Here is a 25,710-nt window from a genome sequence, read left to right as displayed (position 1 = left end):
ATGCCTATTAATGCTTGAGTATGGATTTGGATGGAAGAAAATTGCCATTTAAAAATATTTGCATCAAGGTTATAGTCCAAGAGGATGAGTTTTTAAAGATTCATGAAAAAGAATAAAAGAAACATCCAGTTCTCCCTCAGTTATTTTATCTCTTCTCTAAGCTCTTCTTTAAAGCACCCTGGTCTAAGTCAGTCTCAGGGACTGACAGTGTCTTTGTGAAAAGGGCTGGAAGGGAAGGCCAAGATGGGCAAGGCTAAAATGGGCCTTTACTGTAAAACTAGGAGCTTCTGAGAAAGTAAGAATTTTCCTGCCAATACTTGTGGCTCAAATGACACATTCAGCTTTGCTGAATGACAAGCCCCCATTCTGTCATCACCCAGAGGATCCATTGTGATTATCTCCTTCCCCCACCCTGTTCTGGGTCTGCATGTGGTCCTCCCTCTGTCTGTGTCCATGTCTTGATTTCTTCTTCTTGTAAGGACATCAGCCACATTGGATTATGGTACACACTAAGGGTCTCATTTTATTTTAATTACCTCTATAAAGATCCAATTTCAAATACCCCCACCCCAAGGTACTGGAGAGTAGGACCTCGGAATATGAAGGGGATGGGGATAAAACTCAGCCATAACACCCAGTTACCACCGCATTCCCCCTCCAGTTCTCCAAATACAATAGCTCCCACACACTCTTAGACCCTGACTGTCAAGGTCATCAGGCTGATGCTGTGGGCGTGGAGTAACTGAGGCCTTGTACCACCTCATCAACAAGGTAGCAAAAGCACAGTCAGTGATGGAGAAGTTGGGCCCACCTTCCAGCAGTGCTGGAAGTGGGGGGGATTTGTTCTTTGTTCTCCTCTTGAGACCTGAAGAAGGGGCAGAGCTCTTCTCCAACCCACCTAACTCTCTCTTCCCTGTTCCCCACTGACTTTCACCTGCATTTCACCTCTCAAGAGAGGGTCTCTGAGAACTGGGTCCTGCCCCTACCCTCTTCTGTCACAGTGTCACTGATTACGAGCCACTCTGATTCATCCACAGCCCCACCAGTCTTGTACCCACCCTGTTCTCAAAAGAATATGGGAAGCCACTGCTCTGAGTTTTGTATCTCTTTTTGTTTATGTAATTGTGTGTGTATCTTCACTATGCAGGAATGAAAGATCCTGTAACTCTGCCTTACTAGCTGTCCTTCCGAGCCTTGACCCTGCTAGCTTCTCCCTCTCCTCATCAAGTGTGCTGCCTCTTTCCAGAGCACCCAGATGCGTGCTGTTGGACAACCCAGATGTGGCTATGACAGTGCAGCTGTGCTTTCCATGAGACCTGTTACCACTACACGCTTACCTCTGTTTCTTCCTGAGTCATATTTATAGCAGTTCCCCAGACATCTCATTTGCAAAACAGGTTTAGCTCTTGTAACCAAAGGACATGCAAAAGATCATTTATTGTTTATATCACCACTCCCCTTTCTCAGGAAAGAAATGCATCTTCCCCAGCTCTCCCTTGACCCTATTTGCTGCTGGGTTCCCAAGCTGTCTGTCTCTGTCCGAGCCCTGACAGATGAGTCTTGCTCCACCAGGGTCTTTACAATTCAGAGCACAGTCCACCTTCTCTCTTGTAGATGGTAATCTTGTTAATGTAACCACTCTGACTTCTCCCAGCTGCATTATGAGACAAATGGGGCTGATCTCCGCATGGCTGCATAGGTAGGCAGAGTCATAGACACCTGCAAACTAAGTTTCCAGCTGTGAAGGAGACCCATTACACCAAAAACTGGCCCAGGAGGCTTGGCTGCTGGCTGATGTACCTTTAGTTTGAGTTTCTAATTTCTGTGAAATAATGACCTCTAAAAACTACCCAATAGAGAACAATTGACAGAATACTTCCATTTATTTATAATATGGAAGCTTATCTCTAAGTTTCATAGTAGGCATTATTTTCTTCCAATTTTGAAGAGAGCATAGAATAAGTAACTTACTCAAAGTAATACAAGGACAAGACAATCTAAAAGTTAAACTATGCAGTTCTATGACAGCATAGGTCATTTCTTTGTTATAGCAGTTGTCACTCTATGCCAGTCTGAAGAGAAGTGTTTTCAACCATTAGAAGTTCTTTCCAAATGGGATGGATGTGTATCCAGTCCTTTCTTGGAAGACGTATTGGAAGGAAATTGGAAGAAGGTTCAGGAGTAACACAGGTGAGACAGTAAGGAAACAACTAGATAAAGAGCACAGTCACATATACTTTACTCCCCACTACCACCAGTGCCTCTGAGCAATGTGGCCCACACGTTCTTGCCTCTCAGCTCTTCTGTTGTACTAGAGCTTTTCATACTCCATCACTATATCTGAAGAACCTCATACTCAATGGTTCACAGTGGGCACCATTCCCAGGGGATATTTGCATATGCATGAAGGTATTTTTGGTTGCCAGAATGACTGGTTAACTCTATGGCCTCCAGTGAAACAGGATCAGAAACACTGAACGTTACTAGTATTTAAGTTAATCCCACACAGTATCAAAACCTCCTGACCACCATCTATATAGCATCTCACTGAAAGCCAAACTAGACAGACTCATCAACCTGAAAAAACTCTGTCCTTGCTCATGAACTTGCTGAGAAGCACATTATTCTTCTTGTCCTTGTGCTTCTGCCTATTGATCTTTCTTTGAAATATTTTACTTCTTTGGTGCTATGTCCTTCTTACTCTTGAAATGACTCAACTATAGAAAGTCCTTTCTTTGATACATAAACAAAGACTTCTCTCTATTCTCTCTTAGCATGTATTTATTCTTCAAAATAGTCTCTGGACCATTTGAGATCCCTCAGGCTGTTGATAACAGAGAATATGCTGTCCAGTGCTCATCCATCATCCTCCCTGTCAGATCTGTCTAAGCAATTCCTAAGCTCTTTAGGGAAGGTTTCTGTTAGGTGCAGAGTTGAGTGCTTTTCTCATGCACAAATAATGGTGAAATAATGAGGTCAGAATCAGAATTGTGAGTTTGCTAAGTGGAGTATGTGATGATTTTCAAATGCTTGTATTTCATAATGCATTGAACGAATAATAAAAGGAACAATGATCCAGATGTTCCATTTAGGTGCATTTCCCCCTAACAGTCTGAGAGCAGCATTCTCTCCTCCTGCACTAAGCCTGTGTGCCACACTGGGTGTACATGTGACTGAGCAGGGATCCCTGGAGCTGTACATGTGACAAGCAATTTGAGACTGAAGTTCTGTGAATTATTGAGAATGAAAAAACTGGTTTGTGTGAAAAAAACACTAAAAAGTCTTTGGAAAGTGATCTGGGAGGTCGAACAGTCCCTAAAGAATAGGGCTTCAGGGAGTCAAGTGCAGATGAACCACAGACTGTGACTTCATGTTTCCTCATATAGAAGATGTGAAAATGGATTTAAACGGCAAATCTAAGTATTGTGTTAGAGAAAAATGTGCTAACGTGCATGTGTGAACATGCATGTGAGTCTCAAATAAAATTTTATAGCATGAAGTTTGTACACATGTTCAAATAGAGTACATGGGTGTTTACAACCAGAGGTAAAATCAGGATGTCGCTGGTTTCTATGTGTCTACCTAGAAGGAAGTTGAGGAACAATTGGGGCTACTCATTCAATAAGCATTAGGTTGTTGAAAGGGACAGTATGTATTGTTCCTGGAGATCAGAATGGTTAAAAGTATTAAAATTCTAGGTCGTTGATATGCTTTGTGAAATATATTTTTCCGCCTTTTTGTTGGGTGGTACTGACTTTTGAACACAAGGTCATGCTTGTTAGGCAGTTGCTCTACCACTTGACCCATTGCACCAGTCATAGTCTCCCCTTTGGACAAAAAACCTTGCTACATATACAGGGCCTAGAGTCAGTGTTCCTCTGGGAATTGAAGCAGTCCATTTTCTAACCAGTTTGAGGGCAGACAGCCTGGGCAAGACACAAAGCACGTAACGAAGATTAGAATTTTTAGTGAAGAATAAAACCAAGAGCCCTGGAAGCCAAGGTGATGTGAGCAAACCATGACATCCCAAGCTCTTGGAAAGAACACTGAGTTTCTCAGATTTACTTAAAGGACAAGTAGAACTCAAGAAGCCAAAAAACTCAGGGAAATCCAAGATTCTGACACATAAAATACAAATTGTTTGGCACCAACGATGTGCCATACACTATAAGCTACTAAACTAAGTGACTTTTTAGTGCACATTTCTGTGCATGTCTCAATGCGTGATGAGACTTCTAGGTCCATCACCGGTAGCACTGAGCAGAATCCACAACAGCTTCATCACCCCAAAACCCTCATTTCACTGCCCTTCTTCCTCTCAGCCTCTATTGTTCAGGTTGGATCACTTCCGTTCATCTTCAAGTTCACTGCCTTTCTTTGTCATCTCCATTTTCTCCATCGAGTTCATACCTAAAACTGAGTTCTAATTCTTTTTTTTTTACTTGTTCCTTGTGGATGGTTTCTAGTTTTCTGTTGTGAATTTCTACCTTCACATTTGTATCCTGGGATGTTTACCTTTATGTATGTATGTATGTATGTATGTATGTATGTATAAGGAGTGGAGTAAATGTATAACTACCTGATTTTAAGTTGATTACTTTGTAGCAGACAGCTCCTCCCTAAGTTGGTATTTGTTTATTGTGTTTTCTCTTATGTGTTGTTTAGCTTCTCCTTCTTCTTTGTATTATGAGTGATTTTGTTACTTCATACACATTTAGAAGGTTTTGTCACTAGACTATAGATCCTGCTAACGTCCTCTGAGGATATATCCAGAGGTGAAATTGTTGTTTTAGAAGCCTATTAACCCAGTTAGGTTTGTGACCCAAGTCCAGACTTGAGCCACTGTGGCTCTGATACCAGCTGCACTTTCCGAGCTGTTCCAGTCCTACCCAACTGGTACCCTGGTGTGCTGCACAAAAGAGCTCAGTTCTCAGAATGTACAGCATGCTGTTTGGGTCAGTTCTACACCCATTCAAGGGTGAACCTGAGCTTTATCTTCTACTTTAACAAATCTCTTTCTTGGGCTCTGTCTTCTCTGTAATCCCCCATTCTCCAGCTCTGTGCTTCCTTCCTCTCTGTACTTAGAAAGCAACAGTACCATTCCTTCCACTCCTCACCCTTGCTACCTTAATGCTACTAATTTCTTGTGATTTGTTCCAACTTCAAAGAATTGTGGTGAGAAGAAAGAGAAGGAGAGACGTAAGGAGTATTCCTACACAACTTTTGACCACAGGGGTCCCTTCTTCCAGTTCCTTTGGATATGAATAAGAATACATTTTTTTTTTTTTTTTTTTACATTTTATGCAGTCCCAGCTACTGTGACAGTTACCACTGCTCTAGCATGAGTGCAGCTTGCAGGTGAGATTTCGTTCTCTGGGCAGGACCACGGGGAAAACTGAAAGCCAAAATGCCCTCCCACTGTCCAGATCTTGGAAGCTTTCCCTTTCCTTGTCCTCAAATCAACAAGAGAGTTTGTCTTAGAGTTTGTTGCTGTCGGCATCTGCTGTACAGTTTCAGGATTCTGGCTGCTCTTAGCCTAAGTCAGATCAGAGGAAAGAAAATAAAGGTAAACTTGCCACCATTTTGTTCTTTCTTCAAGTTCTGTTATCCCTCCTTGGTCTGCCTGCTAGTCTCTGCTTTTCAGAAGCTGCAGATAATTTTGTCCTAGACTTGGTCCAATTGCAATAAGTGGAAAGGATGGGGGCGAAGCATGCTAGCTTCATCACAAGTGGCCTCGGGAGCCCTATAGAGAATTTAAAATAAGTATGGTCCAACCAAGTGAAGGTCAGATGACTTGTAATGCTTAGTACCACCATGCAGGTGAGATTTTGAGTGACATCAGTGGGCAGGCCCCTTCCACCCTCCTGCCTTTGCTAAGTCATCAACGCAGGGAAACTGGGACCTGGAAGTGACAGAAAATACCATTCCAGAGCCAGGCACAGTGTTATAAGTTATAAAGAAATTAATAGGCATGATGTCCTTTGTTTGAAGACTCCGAATATGCTTTTGGATGCTGAGTGAATTACTTTAATCACCCCTGTCCATGAACGTCTAGACAAAGAATTAATGTTAACCTAGGAAGCGAAATTTATTGAGAGCAGGGAGCATATCAGCTTTACTTTTATTCATTATTAATTTATTCACTCAGCAACTATATATTGTAAATAACTGTATGCTACAGATACAGAAATATGATCAGCTTTTAATGGACTTTAGTCGGAAGGGAGAGAGAGATAAATAACCACATGATTTCAGTATAATTCAGGAAGTGCTGATGGAGAAAAAGCACTGTGTGGTTCCAGAATATGGTGAGTGGGTGGTGAGTGTTGTCCTGGGGAGCCTCCAAGGATTAGGGAAGGCTATCCTAAAAGAGGAAATTTAAGCTGTGACCTGAGAGACACATAAGACAACCTGAGAGAGATGTTTCTGAGTGATAATATGAGCAAAGCCAGGGATCAAAAATAAAATAGGCGTCTGCAGGAATTGTAAGTTATTTCCGCCAGATATGAACCAAGTATAGAAAAATGTGAAGGAAAAATGATAGAGAATTAAAGAGAGGATGGATGTGGTGGCTCACACTTGAAATCCCAGCTACTCAGGAGGGAGAAATAGAGAGAATTATGGTTTGAGGTCAGCAAGGGGTAAAAACTTAGCAAGACTCATCTTGTCAAATAAGCCAGGTATGGTGGCATGTGCCTGTAATCCCAACTACGCAGAAGGCATAGGTAGGAGGATTTTGGTTTGAGGCTGGCACTAGGCAGAAATGAGAGATCCTATCCAAAACAAAAATAACTAAAACAAAAACAAGTGGGGGGAATGGCTCAAGTGGTATTGCATTTGCGTAGCAAGCATGAGACTGTGAGTTCAAACTTCGGTACCACAGGGAGAGAGAGAAAGAGATTAAGATCATAAAAAGCCGTGTAGGAATTTATGCTGAGTATTGCCTGCCTGGATCAGTTATAAATACCGACTTAATATTATTGTGGCAAAAAATCCAAATAGATATCTGTAAATGGGTTTTTTTTTTTAATTAGAAAGTCCCACAGGCAATTTCAGTAGTCCCTGAAGTATAATGTCATACAGGTTGGAAAAAGATAAAAAGATTGATTCAAGACCTATATTAAAGGTAGAATCTATCATCCTCGATAATGAACATAGTGTTGGAGTTAAGAACTGTTGACAGCCACTCCTAGGACTTTTGTTTGGACAATGAGGTCGATAGGGAGGGTTGCTAGTTAATAAGAGAATAATTGAAGGAGAAGAAAGTTTGAAAAGGAATATTAAGATTTATGTGATGGACAGATAAAATTAAGGTGGTGTGAGACATTCAAGTGCCCATTTATGTCAGCCATGTCAACCTTTGCCTATGTAAGTCTAGAGCTAGTGGAAGAAAAATTGGTAGAGAAATTTATGAAATATTGCCATATACCTGGATGTTCAAAGACACGGGATAAATGACATTGCTTGGGAAATGATTTGGCAGTGAGAAAAGAAAAAGAAGGTCTAAGACTTAACTCAGAAGACTCCTAATGCATAGAAGCTGGACAAAATCAGGGAATACACAAAGGTGATTTGGAAGGAGTATCCAGAGAGGCAAATGACATGTAGGAGACTATGACATTATAGAAGTCAAGAGAAAGTCACTTGAAGAAGTTAGTTGTCAGCTCTATAAAATTGCTGCTAAGAAATCTTTTAAGATAATAACTAAATGTGTGCAATGAACTTGTCAACATGGCAGTCATCTGGTGACCTTGGTATGGGTAGGTTCAGTGGAAAGGTGTGAACAAAGCTAGATTCGACTGGTTGAAGTATGAATGTAGGGTGAAGAATTTGAGCTAGCACATTTGGACAATCATTTCAAGCAGCTTGGCTGTGAAAAGAGGCTGTGAAATACTGGGTCAGTGGAACACAGTGTGCGGAGACAGATAGGTGAGAGAAGAACATCGGTGAAAATGATGGTGTTACAGAAGGAGAAGGTGGAGGTAATAGGTGGGGTGATGTCCCTGGAAAGCTGAGAAGGGAAGAGGGGGTGAAAAGGGAAGGAGTGTATAGAACAAAGGAGAAAGTGGCTGTTTAATAGTAGGAAGGACTGGCAATAGAAATAGAAGTGAGAGAATGGATATATTTTCCTGGGAGCAATTGCAGTAATGGGTTAAAAAGGCTAAGGTTTATCAAGAGGGATGTAACAGTAAAAATAGGACTAAAACTGTACAGTCAGTGGCTTTGAGGCCTCGCTGAGGTAAAGTAATTGTTACCATCAAGTCTCTGAGCAAATGTTTGGGAAAGACATTTGTCATGGGTAGAGTGAGATGCTCAAAATCATCACTTCAAAAGTGGCCCAGTTTCCAGCAAATTCCAGGTATAAATGTGAAAGAGGTCACTGAAGTAAGTGATGTAAAAAGTCACAGAGATAAGGAGATCAATGAAACCACCAAATATGGTTTGAAAAAGCTGGGAGGAATGAATAGGGTGGAGGGAATATAATAGATGGGAATAAACTTGTTCAAAGTTCACTGTATGCAGCTCTGGAATTATCACAATGAAACCTCCTTGCACTATTAATGCATGCTAATGAAAACTGAGGAAAAAATGAATATGAGAGTACAGCTGGGCATGGTGAATTGTGCCTGCAGTCCTAGCTATTCAGAACTCAGAGATCAGGAAGCCAGGTTGAGCAAAAAAGTTAGTAAGACCCCATTTCAATCAATAAGCTGGGCACGGTGGTACGTATCTGTCATCTGAAGTATGTGGAAGCATAGGCAGGAAAGATTACAGTCTGAGGCCAGCCAAAGGTAAAACTCGAAATTCCGGCTAAAAAATAACTAAGAACAGAAAAGACACTGGGAGCATGGCACAAGTTTGTAAGCACAAGACTCTGAATTCAATCCCTAGTACTGCCAAAAAAGGAAGGGGGGAGGGAGGGAGGGAGGAAGAGGAGAACGTGAGAGTAAGATGTTTGACTGCTTGGGTTTATGGAGTCACTGGAAATAATGGTAGGATTGGGAATGGAGATGGAGACTCCAGGCCAGGAGCTAAGGCAGTCAGTGCATGGGGAGAAATGGGTCAGGAGGTCGGTGGAGAACAGAAACCTGATTAAAAGGAAGTACTGTGTGATTATTTAGAAGATATGTCTCTCTATACTGCAACACTTGAAAAAATGGAATCTGAAGTTTTTTTCTGAAATGAAAGACACCAAGCAGCAATAAAATAACTATGGTAGCCTCCACTTGACAGGTATGCAGGGGCATTTGTACTCCCAGACACAGCCCTACAGTATGGGGCAGGTATCACCTAGAAATAGGAGGGCATGGAGGAGCTACTGATCATGAAATCGTGGTTCCGGAGTGCATGATGGAAGCATCTGGGAAGGACGGGAAAGGACGGGAAAGGTGAGGAGTTGAGTTAGATGACGGTTAGATGAACAGTAGGTAGGCTATGAGACTAAGGGAAATAGGTGATGGATAGAGAAATTGGGACTTCTAGATCAAGGGGTAGAGAACTATATCCCATGTGCCAAATTCAGCTCACAGCCCCCTTATTATATGGCCTGCAAGCTGGGAATGGGTTTTTGCATTTTTGAATAGGTGACTATCAACCAAAAGAAGAATACAGTCAGCCCACTGTGTCCACAGGTTCCACATCTATGAACTCAAACATCCATGACCAAAAACATTGGCAAAAAAACTGTCTCTGTAAAAAACATCTACAGATGATTTTTCTTGTTCTTATTCACTAAACAATATAGTTTAACAACCATTTGCATAGAATTTACAATGTCTGAGGCATTGTAAGTAATGTAGGGAAAATTTAAAATATAGAGAAATGAGAAACAGTAATAGATGAGTGAATTTGATCAAAGCATATGGTATACACATACGGACGTGACACAATAAAATCACTTTATACAATTAATATGTGTGACTATATTATTTTTATAAGGGACTAGAACCTCCATGAATTTGGGGATACTCAGGAGGTCCTGGAGTCAATCCCAGTGGTTACTAAGTGTCAATTGAACTATCTGTAACATGTTAGAGTTATATGAAATTGTCTCTATGAACAATGTGTCAATTGTCTATGAACACAACTTTATAGAAATGCAGTCACACTCACTCACTAATATATTTTCTGTCTGCTTTGGTGCTTTCATGGCAAAGGTCAGTAGTTGCTAACACATTTGCTACTTGATCTTTTACAAAACAAGCTTGCTGACCTTAATTCTAGAGGACTGGTCACTTGGAGAAGTATTGTTACTCAGTCCAGTGCTGGGGTCTTCAGAGCATCCTAAAATGCTACAATGATGTTCAGGCAAGTCTTTCCTACAGGTGTATTCAAAAGTGATTATGGCTAACTACTCCCTGAGGAAAGGCAACGATTTTGAGCTTTCCTTAGAATACAGTAGTCATAGGAGCGAGCTTCTGATATACCTAAGCAACTGGATAATTGCATTTAGCAACCACTTCATTCCTTGCCTTTAGCAACCATTTGCTTTTTCCGTTTGACATGTAATTTTATCAACTATTTATACTTTCTGGCTCTCTTATTGTCTCTTCTTATCCCCTCCTCTCTCTTCTCCTCTCCTTTCTTCTGTACTCTTATCAGCTGCTTACTGCATTGGTTAACTCATGATCTCTTATCCACCATCCACTGCACCATGGAAGATGCCAATCAGGTCTCAGATATGGCAATTAGTCTCCTGACACTGAGTTAGAGCAAAGTAAAAAATAATTTTAGACCCATCAGTAAAAGGTTTTCATATTTTTTCACTTCAAAAACCAATGATAATTTGGATGCTGATCAACTCAAATGTTCCTCAGTCCCATCTCTTAGAATTGTGGGAAGGGCAGAATTACTAGGATTTTAAAAGATTTGGGGCATGGGCATTAATGCAATTTCAATAGAGCACTTGAGAATGGGGAGGTGGAAAAGACACAGCAAAACTGTAAATCTAAAAGGAGTATCACATGAGCACATGCCTTTGTGTGGCCGTTTGCTTGGTCTCCATGCATTTCAGGTTGTAAACATCTGGAATCAGGTGACAGAGTGTTCAGGGTAGAACTGACCCTCGAGCATTGTACTGACTTATTTGTTCCAGCTCAGTATTTTCTCACAGGAGGCAGCTCTCCCAATGGCTGCTTCCATTCCTTGCCCAGAACCACGTTTTATATGGCGTGAGCTGAGTGTTTCCATAGCAGAGGCTACCGCTTTTTCTGTAGAAGCCCATTTTGTGTTGACGGCAGCACTTTTTCCCCTGCCTGTCCCAGGAAGGTAAAGAGCCTAATCACATTCCTGCAATCATTCCCTTACTAATTACAGATAGACAGAGCTGAATCACCAAGTTGATTCTACTCAGAAAATATTCAACTGGATTGAGGACTGCTGATGACATAAGAAAACTCTGTGCGACACTTCTGATTAGGGCATGCTGCATCCCAACTCATCCAGATGAAGCAGGGACATTAGCTACAAGAGTTTTTGACTAAGGATATTTGTGGAGATAGCCAAACCTGTCTTTTTTATTCACTGCAGGCCTGGCTTGATGAAGGATTTTTAAAAAGTTCCCCTTAGAAAATGTGGAATAAAATTCTTTAACCTTAGAAAATGTTGAGAAGTCATTTTATGTATTCAGGCCTTAATTACACATCCACAAAAAAAAGAAAGAAAAATGTTACACAATAGATATTTGGTGTTTCCTTCTAAATAGTCCATTATGGTAGCTATATCAGTTATCAAAAATTATATTTGTCTGGTTCATTCATTAAGTCTTTGACCTTATCATCATTTAGTGCCATCTATGTAAATATTGGCAACATAAAGATAAATAAAAGATCCACTTCCATCTTAGAAATCAGGGTTGAGAACAATGTAGTGTGATTAATATACGACTAGACACAAACAAAATCATGAACTGTGTGGAAAGAAGGTAAGGAAGTTCCAAGGTCAAGACACAGCTCCCAGATCCATGCTGTCTAAGATGGTTTCAAAGCCTGCATAGACATTTGAAATGGACAAAAGGGGTATTAGATTCCAGACAAGAAGTTTCAAAAGCACAGATAATAAACAGCTTAGTATATTTTAAGAATGTTGCTGGTGTCTTCAGTTGCTTAGGGGAGGAAAGAGTTGGTCACAAACAAATCTGGAATGGTAGGCTAGAGCCAACTCCTAAGAAGCCTTTACATACCATGTCCAGAAGCAAAGTGAAGTGGAGACAGGATTTAAGCAGCAGTGAGATTGAGTCTTACTTTTGGCAATTGTTTTAGCAATAATAGAGTGAATAAAAAAACTGGAGACATGGGGGTCAGTGAAGAGGATCAATATCCAGAATAGATAATGAGAGCCCGAATGAAGACAGTCAAAATGATGAGGACAAGAAAAGAAGAGATTGGAAAACTCTGAAGGGGGTGAAAACAGCATGGCCGTTGGTTGAAGGTGAGAAGTAAGAGGAAGAGAGACACCAAATGTGACTGTTTCATATTAGGAGAAAGGGGAGTTGGCAGAACTCCCAATAGAGATCAGTCAACACAGGGCCAAGAACAGACTTGAGAGCAGGAGGGTAAGTCTGTACCACAGTGGCTGAGCACCATGTATTTAAGGTGCTCAGTGGCTGTTAAGGGTGGTATTGAGCTGGCCTTCCTGAGATGATAATGCTGATAGAGAAACAGTGAATGTAGCTGGTAATTTGCAAGGTAGGACAGGATTGAAAGTAAAGTTTAACTTAGGAAAGGCGACAGCCTTAGGAGATGCCACTGTTTAGGGCCGAGTATCCCTAACTCCTTTTGTGGTTTGTTTTTTCTAACTTCAATTATTTTCCATGTGTCAATCACTCTTCTATGGATTGGCACAAATTCTATAATTTGTCTAATTCTAGAATTCTCAAACTTGACATATGAGTAATTGAAAAGTATCAGCATTTTACAAATAATGATGGAACAAGGCTTAATCACTTACTCAAGATCACCTCATTCCTAATAGCCACAACCAGGATTCAGGACACCACGCTTATCTTGTTTTACACATTGCTCTTGTCTGGGACCCAGAGGTACATGCCCACATTTAGATTTCATATGAATGAAAAGAAGAAAGGGAGCACTGGCAGTGTATCCTCTGATAGTAAATCAGTTTCTCTTCCATACACTCTTCCTTTTAGAAACAGATTTCATGTGCTTGAAAATTCCACCTGTGTGTAATGGAACTAAGAGCAGAGGGGCAAGGAATTCACAAACAGGTGGGCTGGGACATGCACATGCTTCAGGTACGATTTGGTATGAAGTAGCTATGTTGGTAGATAAAATTAAGAACTGTTTGAAAACATTTATTTTTTTTCATAGTCAAAGACTGTCATTACATATAACAGATACAAGGGTTTTCACTCATGCTTGCCTTTCTCTCTGGGACCAGATGATCCTACTTCAATATTCTTTCTGCTTTTCTATGTTTACTGCTGTCTCGTTTCACCAGTCATTCTCTTATACAAGTGGTCAAGTATGCATCATCATCTTTGTGTCATTTAGAAATGCACAGACAGTATTTCTATCTCTAGCATTAATGGTACCTTGTAGTGTTTGCTCTGAATCTGATGGAATGTATCCATTAGATCATCCATCTTTTTTTTATTGTTTTATTATTCATATGTGCACACAACGCTTGGGTCATTTCTCCCCCATGCCCCCACCCCCTACCTTACCACCCACTCTGCCCCCTCCCTCTCCCCCCCACCCCCTCAATACCCAGCAGAAACTATTTTGCCCTTATTTCTAATTTTGTTGTAGAGAGAGTATAAGCCATAATAGGAAGGAACAAGGGTTTTTGCTGGTTGAGATAAGGATAGCTATACAGGGAGTTGACTCACATTAATTTCCTGTGCGTGTGTGTTACCTTCTAGGTTAATTCTTTTTGATCTAACCTTTTCTCTAGTTCCTGGTCCCCTTCTCCTATTGGCCTCAGTTGCATTTAAGGTATCTGCTTTAGTTTTTCTGCGTTAAGGGCAACAAATGCTAGCTAATTTTTTTAGGTGTCTTATCTATCCTCACCCCTCCCTTGTGTGCACTAGCTTTTATTTTGTGCTCAACGTCCAATCCCCTTGTTGTGCTTGCCTTTGATCTAATGTCCGCATATGAGGTAGAACATACGATTTTTGGTCTTTTGGGCCAGGCTAACCTCACTCAGAATGATGTTCTCCAATTCCATCCATTTACCAGCGAATGATAACATTTCATTCTTCTTCATGGCTGCATAGAATTCCATTGTGTATAGATACAACATTTTCTTCATCCATTCATCAGTAGTGGGGCATCTTGGCTGTTTCCATAACTTAGCTACTGTGAACAGTGCCGCAATAAACATGGGCGTGCAGGTGCCTCTGGAGTAACCTGTGTCACAGTCTTTTGGGTATATCCCCAAGAGCGGTATTGCTGGATCAAATGGTAGATCGATGTCCAGCTTTTTAAGTAGCCTCCAAATTTTTTCCAGAGTGGTTGTACTAGTTTACATTCCAACCAACAGTGTAAGAGGGTTCCTTTTTCCCGTCATCCTCGCCAACACCTGTTGTTGGTGGTATTGCTAATGATGGCTATTCTAACAGGGGTGAGGTGGAGTCTTAGTGTGGTTTTAATTTGCATTTCTTTTATTGCTAGAGATAGTGAGCATTTTTTCATGTGTTTTTTGGCCATTTGAACTTCTTCTTTTGAGAAAGTTCTGTTTAGTTCACTTGCCCATTTCTTTATTGGTTCATTAGTTTTGGGAGAATTTAGTTTTTTAAGTTCCCTATATATTCTGGTTATCAGTCCTTTGTCTGATGTGTAGCTGGCAAATATTTTCTCCCACTCTGTGGGTGTTCTCTTCAGTTTAGAGACCATTTCTTTTGATGAACAGAAGCTTTTTAGTTTTATGAGGTCCCATTTATCTATGCTGTCTCTTAGTTGCTGTGCTGCTGGGGTTTCGTTGAGAAAGTTCTTACCTATACCTACTAACTCCAGAGTATTTCCTACTCTTTCCTTGTAAATCATCTATCTTAATCGTAGCTATGATCCCATCCCACTTTGCCTACTTCTTGCCTACCCCCTGCAAGCGGTCACATTATCATTAAGTTTCTGCTTCAAATGGTCACCAGTAATGGGACTCTTCAGGGCTACCTGCATTCTGCTCACTTCTGAGAGTGCTGCTTGTGAAGGAAAAGCTGTGTCTTCTCCTCCCTGTTTGTGCAAAGGGTCCATCACCCAGTGAGCACAGGCCTCTGTGGGTGTGGGAAGAGTCTCACATACTCTATGCCTCTCAACCTAGGCCTTTATGGGAAAAGACCTTCCCCCTTTAAGTTAAAAAAGAAATAAATACATGCCTAACTTCAAAAGTATTATATATTAGTTACTTTACTTCCCAACCAACACAAAATATTTGATGAAACATACATTTGACTGTGTTTTAACCTTAGTTAATGTTTTCTTCCTATTATCAGCAATATTTTGAGGACTTTTTGTTCTGCATAGGCATGGGATGATTAGGTTCAATTCTGAACCATCACTGAGTGGATCCAAAGACCATATTAATAGTGGATATTTATCTTGTTGTATCCTCAAAAAGATCTCTTTTTTTGTAAGCTATGGAATCATTTCTTAGGGAAAACACATACATACACACACACATTTTAGGAGCCCCTTAAGTAAATGGAATTTCCTTAAATTAATCTGGGCAAGCAATTCCAAAGCAATTCAATTCTTCACATCTCTAGAGAGTCAGAAGTAGGAAAAGCAAAAGCCAAGAGTCTGAGGTAACATGACACCACCAGCTTCTATATTTATCCCCTATCAGTGTCTTTCAGATCAAATTGGCTGAGTTTACAAATCAAAAGTTGATTTATTTATTTATTTTGTATTTATTTTTTTTAGCAGCCATCAGCTGCACTACTGCAAATACCCGGGTTCCAGACATCAAGCTGTGAACTCTGAACATCCAGCTGTGAGCTTTCTGACTTTGATATCATCACCCATAATAGAAGGTCTGCGTGCATAACTGAGTTGACAGGCCTCTTGAGAAGGCCCACAATGAGGAGCTCACAGCTCCCAGGGCCAAACAGCCTCTGAAGCTGCATCTACCTGGAAAGTTAGGTCCCTGTCATTATGGAAGGGATGGGGCTGGCTCTGTGTGGTACAAACGGTTCACTTTTCTCTAATTGTGTTTTAGACTGCAGCTTCACTTTAATTATTATTTCCAGAAAATTTCTCAGTCAAAAATATTAAGGAAATCCCTTTCTCCCTCCTTTGTTCCTATAAAATATTATGTTTTATATATGCATATTCATACATATTCAAACATATACATATATTCAGTTCCAACTATCAAATGAGTTTTTAATATATGCTAGGATCCATGCTAAGTGTTTTGCTGATATATATGTATATTTATATAAATACACACACATGCAATTTATAGTTGACATCGGTTTATATTTGAATTTATATTTATTGCTTTATGATGAAATCAGGTTAACAGATTAATTTTGACTATCACTTTGCATTTTTATCTTGAGGAGGTCTAATGAACATTGAAACTGATTGGGAAATGTTATCCTGTGTGCAGAATGTGGTGCAAATGAAGTTCCAACAAGAAAAGGAACTCAGTCAAAATCTTTTTTTCTTTTGATACAGGGTCTCACTATTTAGCCCAGGCTGGTGGTGAACTTGCTTCTGAGTGCTGGGATTACAGGCATGAGCCACCATGCCCAGTGAAAATCAATTCTTATGCATCCAACAGAAAGGGTATTCTGCAAGAAATGATACAATAACCTCCCAGGTATAAGACAAATCCAAAAGAAATAGAAATCTCAGACAGGCATCTAGGAAATGACCTGGAGACATTGCTACAGGTACATACTATTACATTAGCTCCTGAGTTACAGCTAACCAACACTAACTTGTTTAAGGAAGTCTCCTCTTACATAATGGAAGCCGACCATCTAGAACAATCCATCCTGTTTCCTTTTTCAAAGATGGTCTGGTCTGCTATGTTTAATGTCAACAGTAATTTTTCATCATCTGTTTCCGGCTTATACCACAGTTTACAACAGGCAAAGTAAGCTTGGTCTTCCAGAATGTTTTCTATGAAAGACATCTTTTAAATTTGGACAATGTTGGAGAGATCACCAGATTCTCTTTTTGCCAGCCCTGTTCTCTGTATCTAAAGGAAAATTAAGGATGAATGTGTGTGTGCATGCATGTGTGTGCATGTAGCATATCTGTAACCTCTTATTTGTGAATCACAGGAAACACTTCTCAAATCCTCAGCTGATCTAACCTGGACTATACAAGTATATTTGCTTTTGTTTTTTAGAAAAAATGATCCTGAGAATTTGTATTTCTTGTAAATCCAATTCTATTTTAAGTAAAAAGGAGTAGAATTTTCTAATTAAAGGATATGTGATGAATCCTTTGTAAAGTTTATTATTATTATATTCCTACTAGCAAAGCAGATATTTCATAATCCTCTCATTTCTAAGTTGAGGTTTTCTTATAGCAAAGATTTTGTATATTAAAATGGGCTCAAACTTAGTACAGGCCACTAAAATAATGGTTGTGATAGCTACCTGCTCTTGACCATTTACTATGTTCTAAGTACACCTACTTACTCATATGACACTCACAATGTCCTGTGAGGTGGTATGATGTTCACCTCAGAGGAATTCAGAGCTCAGAGATGTAAGCTATCAAGCTATCACAGGGCACAGTGACAGGATCAGAACCCATGGCTGCCCCACATGTAGCTAAGGAAGTGAGGCTCATGGTCTCTATCACGTCTCAGTCATTTTGCTCCAGCCTTCTGTCAAGCCCTCAGAAGCCGCTCCGTGTAGATCATTCACACATGTTGTGGAAACACGTTTTAATGCTGATAGTTTCAGCCTGTTGCCACAGATATTGCTCTGTGGATTATGTGTGCAGCCCACATTTCTCCAGCCTTATCCAGTCTACCAGCACAATGCCACATGACAGTAATCAAGTTCCAGGACTGCACTGAACTCTCAGTGACGTGAATGAGGAAGGCTTCCCCCGTTTGCCAGTAGACATAAGTCTGGATCCACCCCTAAAGCCTTTCACGAAAACATCTTTAGCGTCTAGCTTCAACCACTTTGTTCATGGTGCCATGAAACAGTCTACCAGGCTTGAAGGAACTGGTATTTAGGAATCATGCCTCTACCATATCAGTCCTGTGTACCTCAGAAACAGCATCAGAACCATCTAAATACCTCCCTCCAATCTAAATACCAAACATCATATGCTCATTACTTATCATAAGAGCACTGAGAGGGACACCAGGTAACCTGACCTGACCTGGATATAGCTGTCCCCGAAGCCTAGTCAGGGATTAAGAGGACCACCCTGATGCAAACTGAGAAAAGAGCAGACTCAGTGGCTAGAGTGCTGGTCTAGTCCTAGGTTGGCACTGTTAAATACAGTAGCTGAACTAAATTTTAAATATAATTTCTACCAACTTTCAGACTCTGGGATTCTATGCTTTCTCCATATTTTTTTCAATTTCTGAGGTCCATCGATTTTTTTATCTCAGCTGGTATATATACCATAAAAATATTAAGCAAAGTGACAGCTGTGTCCTCTCCAATAGCTACAGCTGCTCTCCTGACAAGTTTAGTGGTTGCTATAAAAATGATAATCGTGGTTATTATTATTTTCAGTGACAGAGGTTTTTGACATCCAATCTATGAACTCAGAAACTTGAGTTTGCACTGTCCTTTACATTTTGGACAATAAGAGATTCCTGTAGGGATTTGCTTCATTCTGCTGCTTTGGTTATCATATTCCACTCAATGACATAACTGTGCTCCTAAAAAGTTGGCTGGAAAACAAATTTCTGTTAGATAAATCATACTTCCTCATTGATCTACATTTTTAAATTAAGGATTCAATCCCCCTGAGGAAGTAATTGGCCCCAAGACTAAATATAAATTATACTAAACAGTCAATAAACCTTTTAAAATCACATATTTAAAGAAAATATTGCTGAGGATATAGCTCAGTGCTACAGTACTTGCCTAGCATGCACAAGGTCCTTAGTTCAATCCCCAGCACTGCAAGAAAATCTGTTCTGTTAGAAAATTAATAGGACTAATACATTTTTAAGGTCAGGAACTATGAGTGTTACACTAAGGAGAGTTACCAGAAGTGGCTTTGTCTTATAAATAAAGCCATATGAAGGCTGGTGAATAACATGGAGTCCTTAGCTTTTTAAAATTGAATTTAACCTGTTATGTGTCTACTAGTCAAGAGATTGAAAGTTTTTAAATTATGTAAACTAGTTGCCAAGGTGTCAGGTGCCTTGAGAGTTACAGATGTCCAGGACCCACTTCCCATTGTCTAAGAACTAAAAAAAAATGAAAAAATATAGACAGCACAACTACAGGAACAGTGGATTAGATCTGGTGTGCCCTATTGCTAAACAGACACGCATCCATGGACTCTTATAAACTTCCATTTCCTACATGAAAAATAAGGGATTGAGCTAAATTACTAATCCTTAAATCTGACTACACATGAGAATTTTCTGGTAAGATTGCAAAAATTCCTCATCCCTGAAGATTATAATTTAGTAGGCGTGAGTAAGATCCAGAAATACATACCTTAAACAACCACTCTGGGGAATTCATCAGTGTAGACATACTAAGATGTGTCCTAGTAAAACAGCTATGGGATTATGCAAACATTAATATCCCTTCATGTTCTTTAGATGAATTGTTTTGTGATTTTAAAGACTCCATGAGCTCAACATGTAGGGAGGGTGGGGGAGCAAGAGACACCAAGAGTTGGAAATAAAAGGGAATGTACTGGTGTCCCAGAGAAGCCATACAGGATAAAAAAAAGAGTGCTTTAAAACAACCAAGATTAATTGTCTCACATTTCTGTGGACTAGAAGTCTGAAACCAAGGAATTGTTTGGGCCAGGCTTTCTCTGACAATGTTAGGAGAGAATTCTAGGTTCTTCTTGGTTCTGGTGTTTACTAGTAACTCGGCCTTCCCTGGGTTGGAGTATACCACATCTTCTCCTGTGTCTTCACACTGCCTTCCTTCTGTATGTCTATGTTGCTTTGTTTGTACAGGACATCAATCCTATTGTATTAAAGTCTCTCCTACCCCATGCCACATTTAAATTTGATTTCTTCCAAATACGGGCACATTCTGAGGTACTGATAGTTACATCTTAAGCATATCTTTTTGGAGGAACACAATTCATACAGAATTAGAGATCTTTCATGGGCAAGTTATAAGTTGAAATATAGGTGCTGTTTACCTTAGATAGACAGAAAAAACATAGCTTTATAGGTGATAAGAATGATCTGTGAAGATGATATCATCTTATGTGTCCAGGTGAAAAACTGCAGAGTTGGGATAGTATTGGTGGCTCAAATAGTAATGTGTTCAGTACTAACCCCTAAGAGAACTTATCCCATGCTTCTCCACCTGCCACAGCCCATATTTTTATACTACTATTCTGAGTTGTGCAGAGGAATAAAATAATGAAGCAGAGGAGTTAGTATAACTCACCATTCCTGAAATGAGAAGGTAGAGAATTAGCTTCATCTAGCCCCAGACTTTTGCTCTTTACAATGATGGTCCATTGCCTTCTTCACATCACTAATGCTAAATGAATTTGGGTGTATAGATCAGGGATCCTTTAAGGAGAGTTTTGATAATAAGGAAGTGGAGTCTGTGTTTGATATTATAGAAAATAAGGAGCCACTTGTAGTGTCTGAACAGGAGTGACATGACGAAGGTGAAGATGGTATTTTAGGAAGATAAGTGTCATTTCAACCCAAGGATGCAATTCCTTTAGAAGAGAAAGCAGACTTAAAAGGAACCATGAAGAGGTTCTTTTCATCAGGTTTTATCAATTGTTTGCTTCTTCTCCACTGGTGTATCTCTAAGAATCCTGTAGCAATTTGAGCTGCTTTTTTAACCTTTCAATATTCTGTGTAAGTTCTTCATACTAGTGGCAAAGCATTGATCAATTCATACCCAGAGCACAATGCTATTGGGTGGAACCTTCCCTTGATTCTTTAAAAATTCTTCTTTCAGTTCAGTGGTTTTGCAGCTCATTTCCTTGTTTTAAGCAGCACCGAGAGGAGCCTCATTGTGCTAATTCAAAGTTTCCCTTCCTGTGTGGATAGTGGTCATCTTTCACTCTGGTTTTAATTCTAGTACAGGAAAAAGTATGCCAAGAGAATGGTGGAAATAATGACAGTGGAAGCCAAAATTCATAGAGCACTTTAATATATTAAATTACTTTTCACAAGCCTTCAATGATGATCACTGAAGTCATTGTAGCTTCTCTATAATTCTATACTTGATCTAGGAACATATGGCAGTAGAATCAAGCCTCATTGGTTTTTGTAGGATGACTTGAGTGTAAATCCCCTCCTTCTGGTAGTAGGAATCTGGATAAGTAGAGACCATATGCCTCCCCCAAGTCTTAAGCCATCCAACTCCTTCCTTACAGATCACCTGGCAAAAATAGATTAAGTTATACATGCCTTCATACACCTCTGTGTCCCTGCAGAAACCATAATAAGTTCTTCATTTGGATGACTTTCACGTTTATGTACTTGCATTTTATCCTATGACTGTAATCCTCCAAAATGCTGCTTCTTTTGGATGTCCTTTTGAATGATCAAAAGGATATCTTTTTTGGATGTTATCACAGGTTGGCCTCTGAAAATTTCAGTTTGGTCACAAAAGAGCGTATTTGGATGGCAGAATTAAGAGGTGCATGGACTTTAGTTGCAGAGAAGAACAAGAGGCCAAGAGAACCCTGGGTCTTCTTGTTTCTTTGATTTGGAGATGTACCACACAATCCCTGGACACCTGAGGTCCTACCGATCACTGCTGTGACACTGGAGCTCTATCCAGAAACAGCTGTCCAGAGCTAATTTATCTCCTAATGCTGTGACACTGTTAATTTATAAATTACACTGGTAATTCAAGCTATTATTAATTTCAGATGGTGTAGGGCAAGCCTAATTAAAATATGACACCAATTGCCACACATATGTACCAAGGACTACCATTTAAAATTAATGGGAATATTAAGTGTGACACTGGTCTCTGAGATGCTTTGCACAGTAATTATAGCATTCCAGCGTGGCAAGATCTGACAAATGCAGTCCTGGGGTTGGTAGCAAATAAACAACGGCAACATAAGAGGAATCCACAAATTCTTCACTGAAACCTTTGCTCATTTCTTTCATCCTTTCTCAAACCAAGGTTGGCATTTTCCCCTGAAGATGTGTATTAAACAATATTAATAAAGGCTACTAAGAAAATCAAAAATTTCTCACAGTTCAGAACTATGAGTCTTGGTGGGCTCATGTTGATGGTCTCCTCCAAATGCTTGACTTTTTGGGCCTGTTTTCTACTAGTTGACATGTGAGTGCTTCCTGTGAATTTAATGTCTCTTATTTGCTTGTTGTAATAGGTATGGGCTAAATTTTTTCTCCCCTATAAGAAACAGAGGAAAAGTTTCTATACTATATAGTGAATGCAGGTTCCATACAGCCTAAAGGAAATGTGAGGAAATGCTCTGGTTGAGTTTATTACTGGATGGTGGCATAGACTTACCATGACCAAAGAGTGGCAGAAGAGTGGACAGTAATGCCCATTCTTTATAGGACAGTGTTTTATTGCTATTATTATTATTATTATCTTGACAAAAGTGATCTTAGCACTGTCATGGAACCAGTACAACTAACACATACATATTTCATTCTTTCTGTCTTATTAGTTTGGTATAATTATCAGTTTCATGCTTGGGGTCATCAGGAAGATGTGGCGTTATGGAAGAGTTTTATGACCTGGAGAGAAATGTCTCTTTGTTCTCTTTCTGGCACTATCCATATGAATGTAGCTTCATTCCACCTTCCCCAGCATCTCCAGGAAGTTTTTAAGATGAATAAATACATCAGCAAGTGTTTGGCACATGAGAATTTTCAAAATTCCTCATGTATATCAAATATTTTTTGTTTGTTGCTCTAAATAACCATGTGAGGTATTGGGACTGTTATGTATATTGTGCCTGGCACAGTGTTCTCAGTTGCTAGAAACAGTTTCAAGTTATTGTCCCAGAATTATTCATAGTACCCTCTCTTACTTTTACTAATATCCTGCTATAAAAATATTGTCATCCTAATTATCTTCATTTCACAGATTAGGGAGGATAATCCCAGAATGCAAGCAGTTAGTTTTGTTCTTTATTTTCTTCTGCCAAGGAAGCTAAGGCTCAGGTAGTTCTGAAAGAAACTTGAAACTTGTCTTCTAGGCTAGACTTCAGGTATAGACTCCAGAAGGTAGAGGGTCTTATGATTATTCAAATTTTTTTTTACTGAAGAAATTGAGTCTCATGATGATTAAGTGATGGAGTAAAATTTGCATCCAAATTTTCTTATTCTTTACTTTCTGTCCTGCTTGTGTTCAGCATAAAGTGTGGGTCCCATTGTTGATTTGTTGTCTTTAGGATCCTGTAGCTAAGAGCTCCAGCAAATCACAGTTTAGAAAATTGATTTCTGCCCATCCAGTTGATTGTCTAACCTGAAAACAAAGCTACATTTATTACATTAGTGCTTCTATTGCCATTGTGGCTCCACTAAGTAAGTGTGTGTGTGTGTGTGTGTGTGCAGTGCATCACTGCTAGTGCGTCACTTTTGATTGATTCACACTGAGGGATGCAGTCAACAGCTCTACATTCAAAGCACTCTCTAAATGAAACCTTGAGACCAGAGTGAAGATGCCATCTCAGATCTCAGAGCTTGAACACCTGGTGAGATGCCGTGCAAATATCAAAATTGTTAATCACTTATCGAGAACCAGTTAATCCTCTCAACACCATGCTTAGCTCAGTTAAGAAGATAAACGTTGCAGTGGGTCCATGGGGAAGCCAAGGAAGCCTTGGTAGTGAAAGGAGGAGGAGAGGTAGGAAAGGAGAATCTTCCTAGTTTCTAAGAATTTGAACTTGCAAGTGGCACAGTTCTCTGCAGATGTAACCATTTTACACTTCGCTTTTTTAATGTATACCTTTTGGCTTCTTTCTCCTATTTCACTACACATACTTCTTCTCTTGCAGCTGTTGGCTTTGTGAGTGAAGATGAATACTTGGAAATCCAGGGCATAACCCGGGAGCAGTCGGGGGACTATGAATGCAGTGCCTCCAATGATGTGGCCGCACCAGTGGTACGGAGAGTAAAGGTCACCGTGAACTGTAAGTGGTCGTGCCAGCTCCCCGCCCTGTCACCGTCACGACCAGCAGACCAACTTGCTGACTCAGGATAGAGCATAATGCAGCATCATTTTCTGCGTTCTGCTTTCAAAGGCAACCAGTCCATCATGATCAAGTTTTTGATACCTTAAGTTGTTACAGTGTCACATATCTTTAAAATGTAGCAGAAAGCTGTTGTGGTGGCACACATCTGTAATTCCAGTACTTGGGAGGCCAAAGCAGGAGGATCAAAAGTTCAAGGCCAGCCTGTGCTATGTAGCAAATTCAAGGCCATAAATCCAGACCCTTTTTCCAATAGAAAAAAAAAAAAAAACAAGCAAAAGAAGGAACTGAAAGGAATTTACTATAATACCAAAGGACATATGTAGCTGGGAGATCAATAAATGATTTTTAGCACAAAATTTTTATAAATGCATCTTCAAATCCAAAGTTTTCCCCATAATTTACTCACACAATGTAAGGAGAACCTTCTATTCCCCAGACCAGATATCTCCATAGTGGGACAAAAACTGTGTGCTAGAAGCTATAAAGGAAATACTAATATGTCTATGTGCAGTATGGTCAAGGTATCTCATCCTTTCATAGTTACAGATGATGATATGCATGGGATACATACATAATTTAAATACAAATAGATGCACATACTGATATGAGAAGATGTATCTCAAAATTTGGTTTTTACTAATGGATATGGAATCCCAGGAGTTTAGTAACTGACCTGGATCCTTCCTTCTTTTCTATCAACTATCCAGTTCTCTCTGACATTGACTCTACTCCAGTTCATACCCGTCTCTCCCGTTCACCCTCCGGCTGACTCCTTCCAAACATTTACTGTTTCCCCACAACATTGTCAAGGTTTTCTCTGCTATTCACTTTCCAGGACGTCTTATGACAGCAATAGGAATCCAGTCTCCTTCAGCACTTGCTCAGGGTGGGAATAGGAAAAGCTATTCTGCATAGATGGATGCTCATTGTTTAGTACTTTGGTTTCTGTTCAATTTGAATCTAGGTAATGTGAAGCACTTCAAGAAACAAATAAATAGGATATCAATGCTACCATATTTTTACTCTATCACATTTTTTTCAACCTATCACAATTTTAAAGGTGCTTGAGGTGACTTGTAGTTTATCAGAATGAACCTAAAATGTAAAAGAAAAATAAAAGCAAAAGAAAGACAAGTAAGAGCTTAAAAGGGTGAAAATCAGCACATGAAATATATACCACCAGGTTGTCAGGTTCCTATCCTTAATTTGGCTTTACATTGCTAAAGCAAAGAGAGATATCATTTGCTTTAAGACTTATGTTGTCCACAAGGGAAAAAGAATTTTTCTTGGGAGAAATATTGCTTTTCCAGGGACAAAGACCCTAAAGGAAATTATCTTCAGGGTCTCCACAAATGGAGCTCTTTGAGACACAGTCAACAACATTGTGTATGATTTCCCTGCA

At 39.8% G+C, this 25,710-nt stretch overlaps 1 protein-coding gene across 5 annotated transcripts in view; it reads left to right on the top strand.

Annotated features, from left to right (window-relative positions):
- The window catches only part of LOC109676529 (neurotrimin), a 926,115-nt gene that overhangs the window by 879,807 nt on the left and 20,598 nt on the right, over positions 1-25,710 (top strand). For all 5 annotated transcript variants that reach the window (XM_074066323.1, XM_074066322.1, XM_074066325.1 and 2 more), the window contains one exon: positions 24,111-24,245. In XM_074066323.1, coding sequence (XP_073922424.1) covers positions 24,111-24,245 — 135 coding nt within the window. The remainder of the gene's footprint in view (positions 1-24,110; positions 24,246-25,710) is intronic.

This window comes from Castor canadensis, chromosome 2 (genome assembly GCF_047511655.1).
Source record: "Castor canadensis chromosome 2, mCasCan1.hap1v2, whole genome shotgun sequence".
Classification (NCBI taxonomy): Eukaryota; Metazoa; Chordata; class Mammalia; order Rodentia; family Castoridae; genus Castor; species Castor canadensis.
Note: the sequence above shows the minus strand (reverse complement) of the source record. Positions and strands in the feature narration are given on the sequence as shown.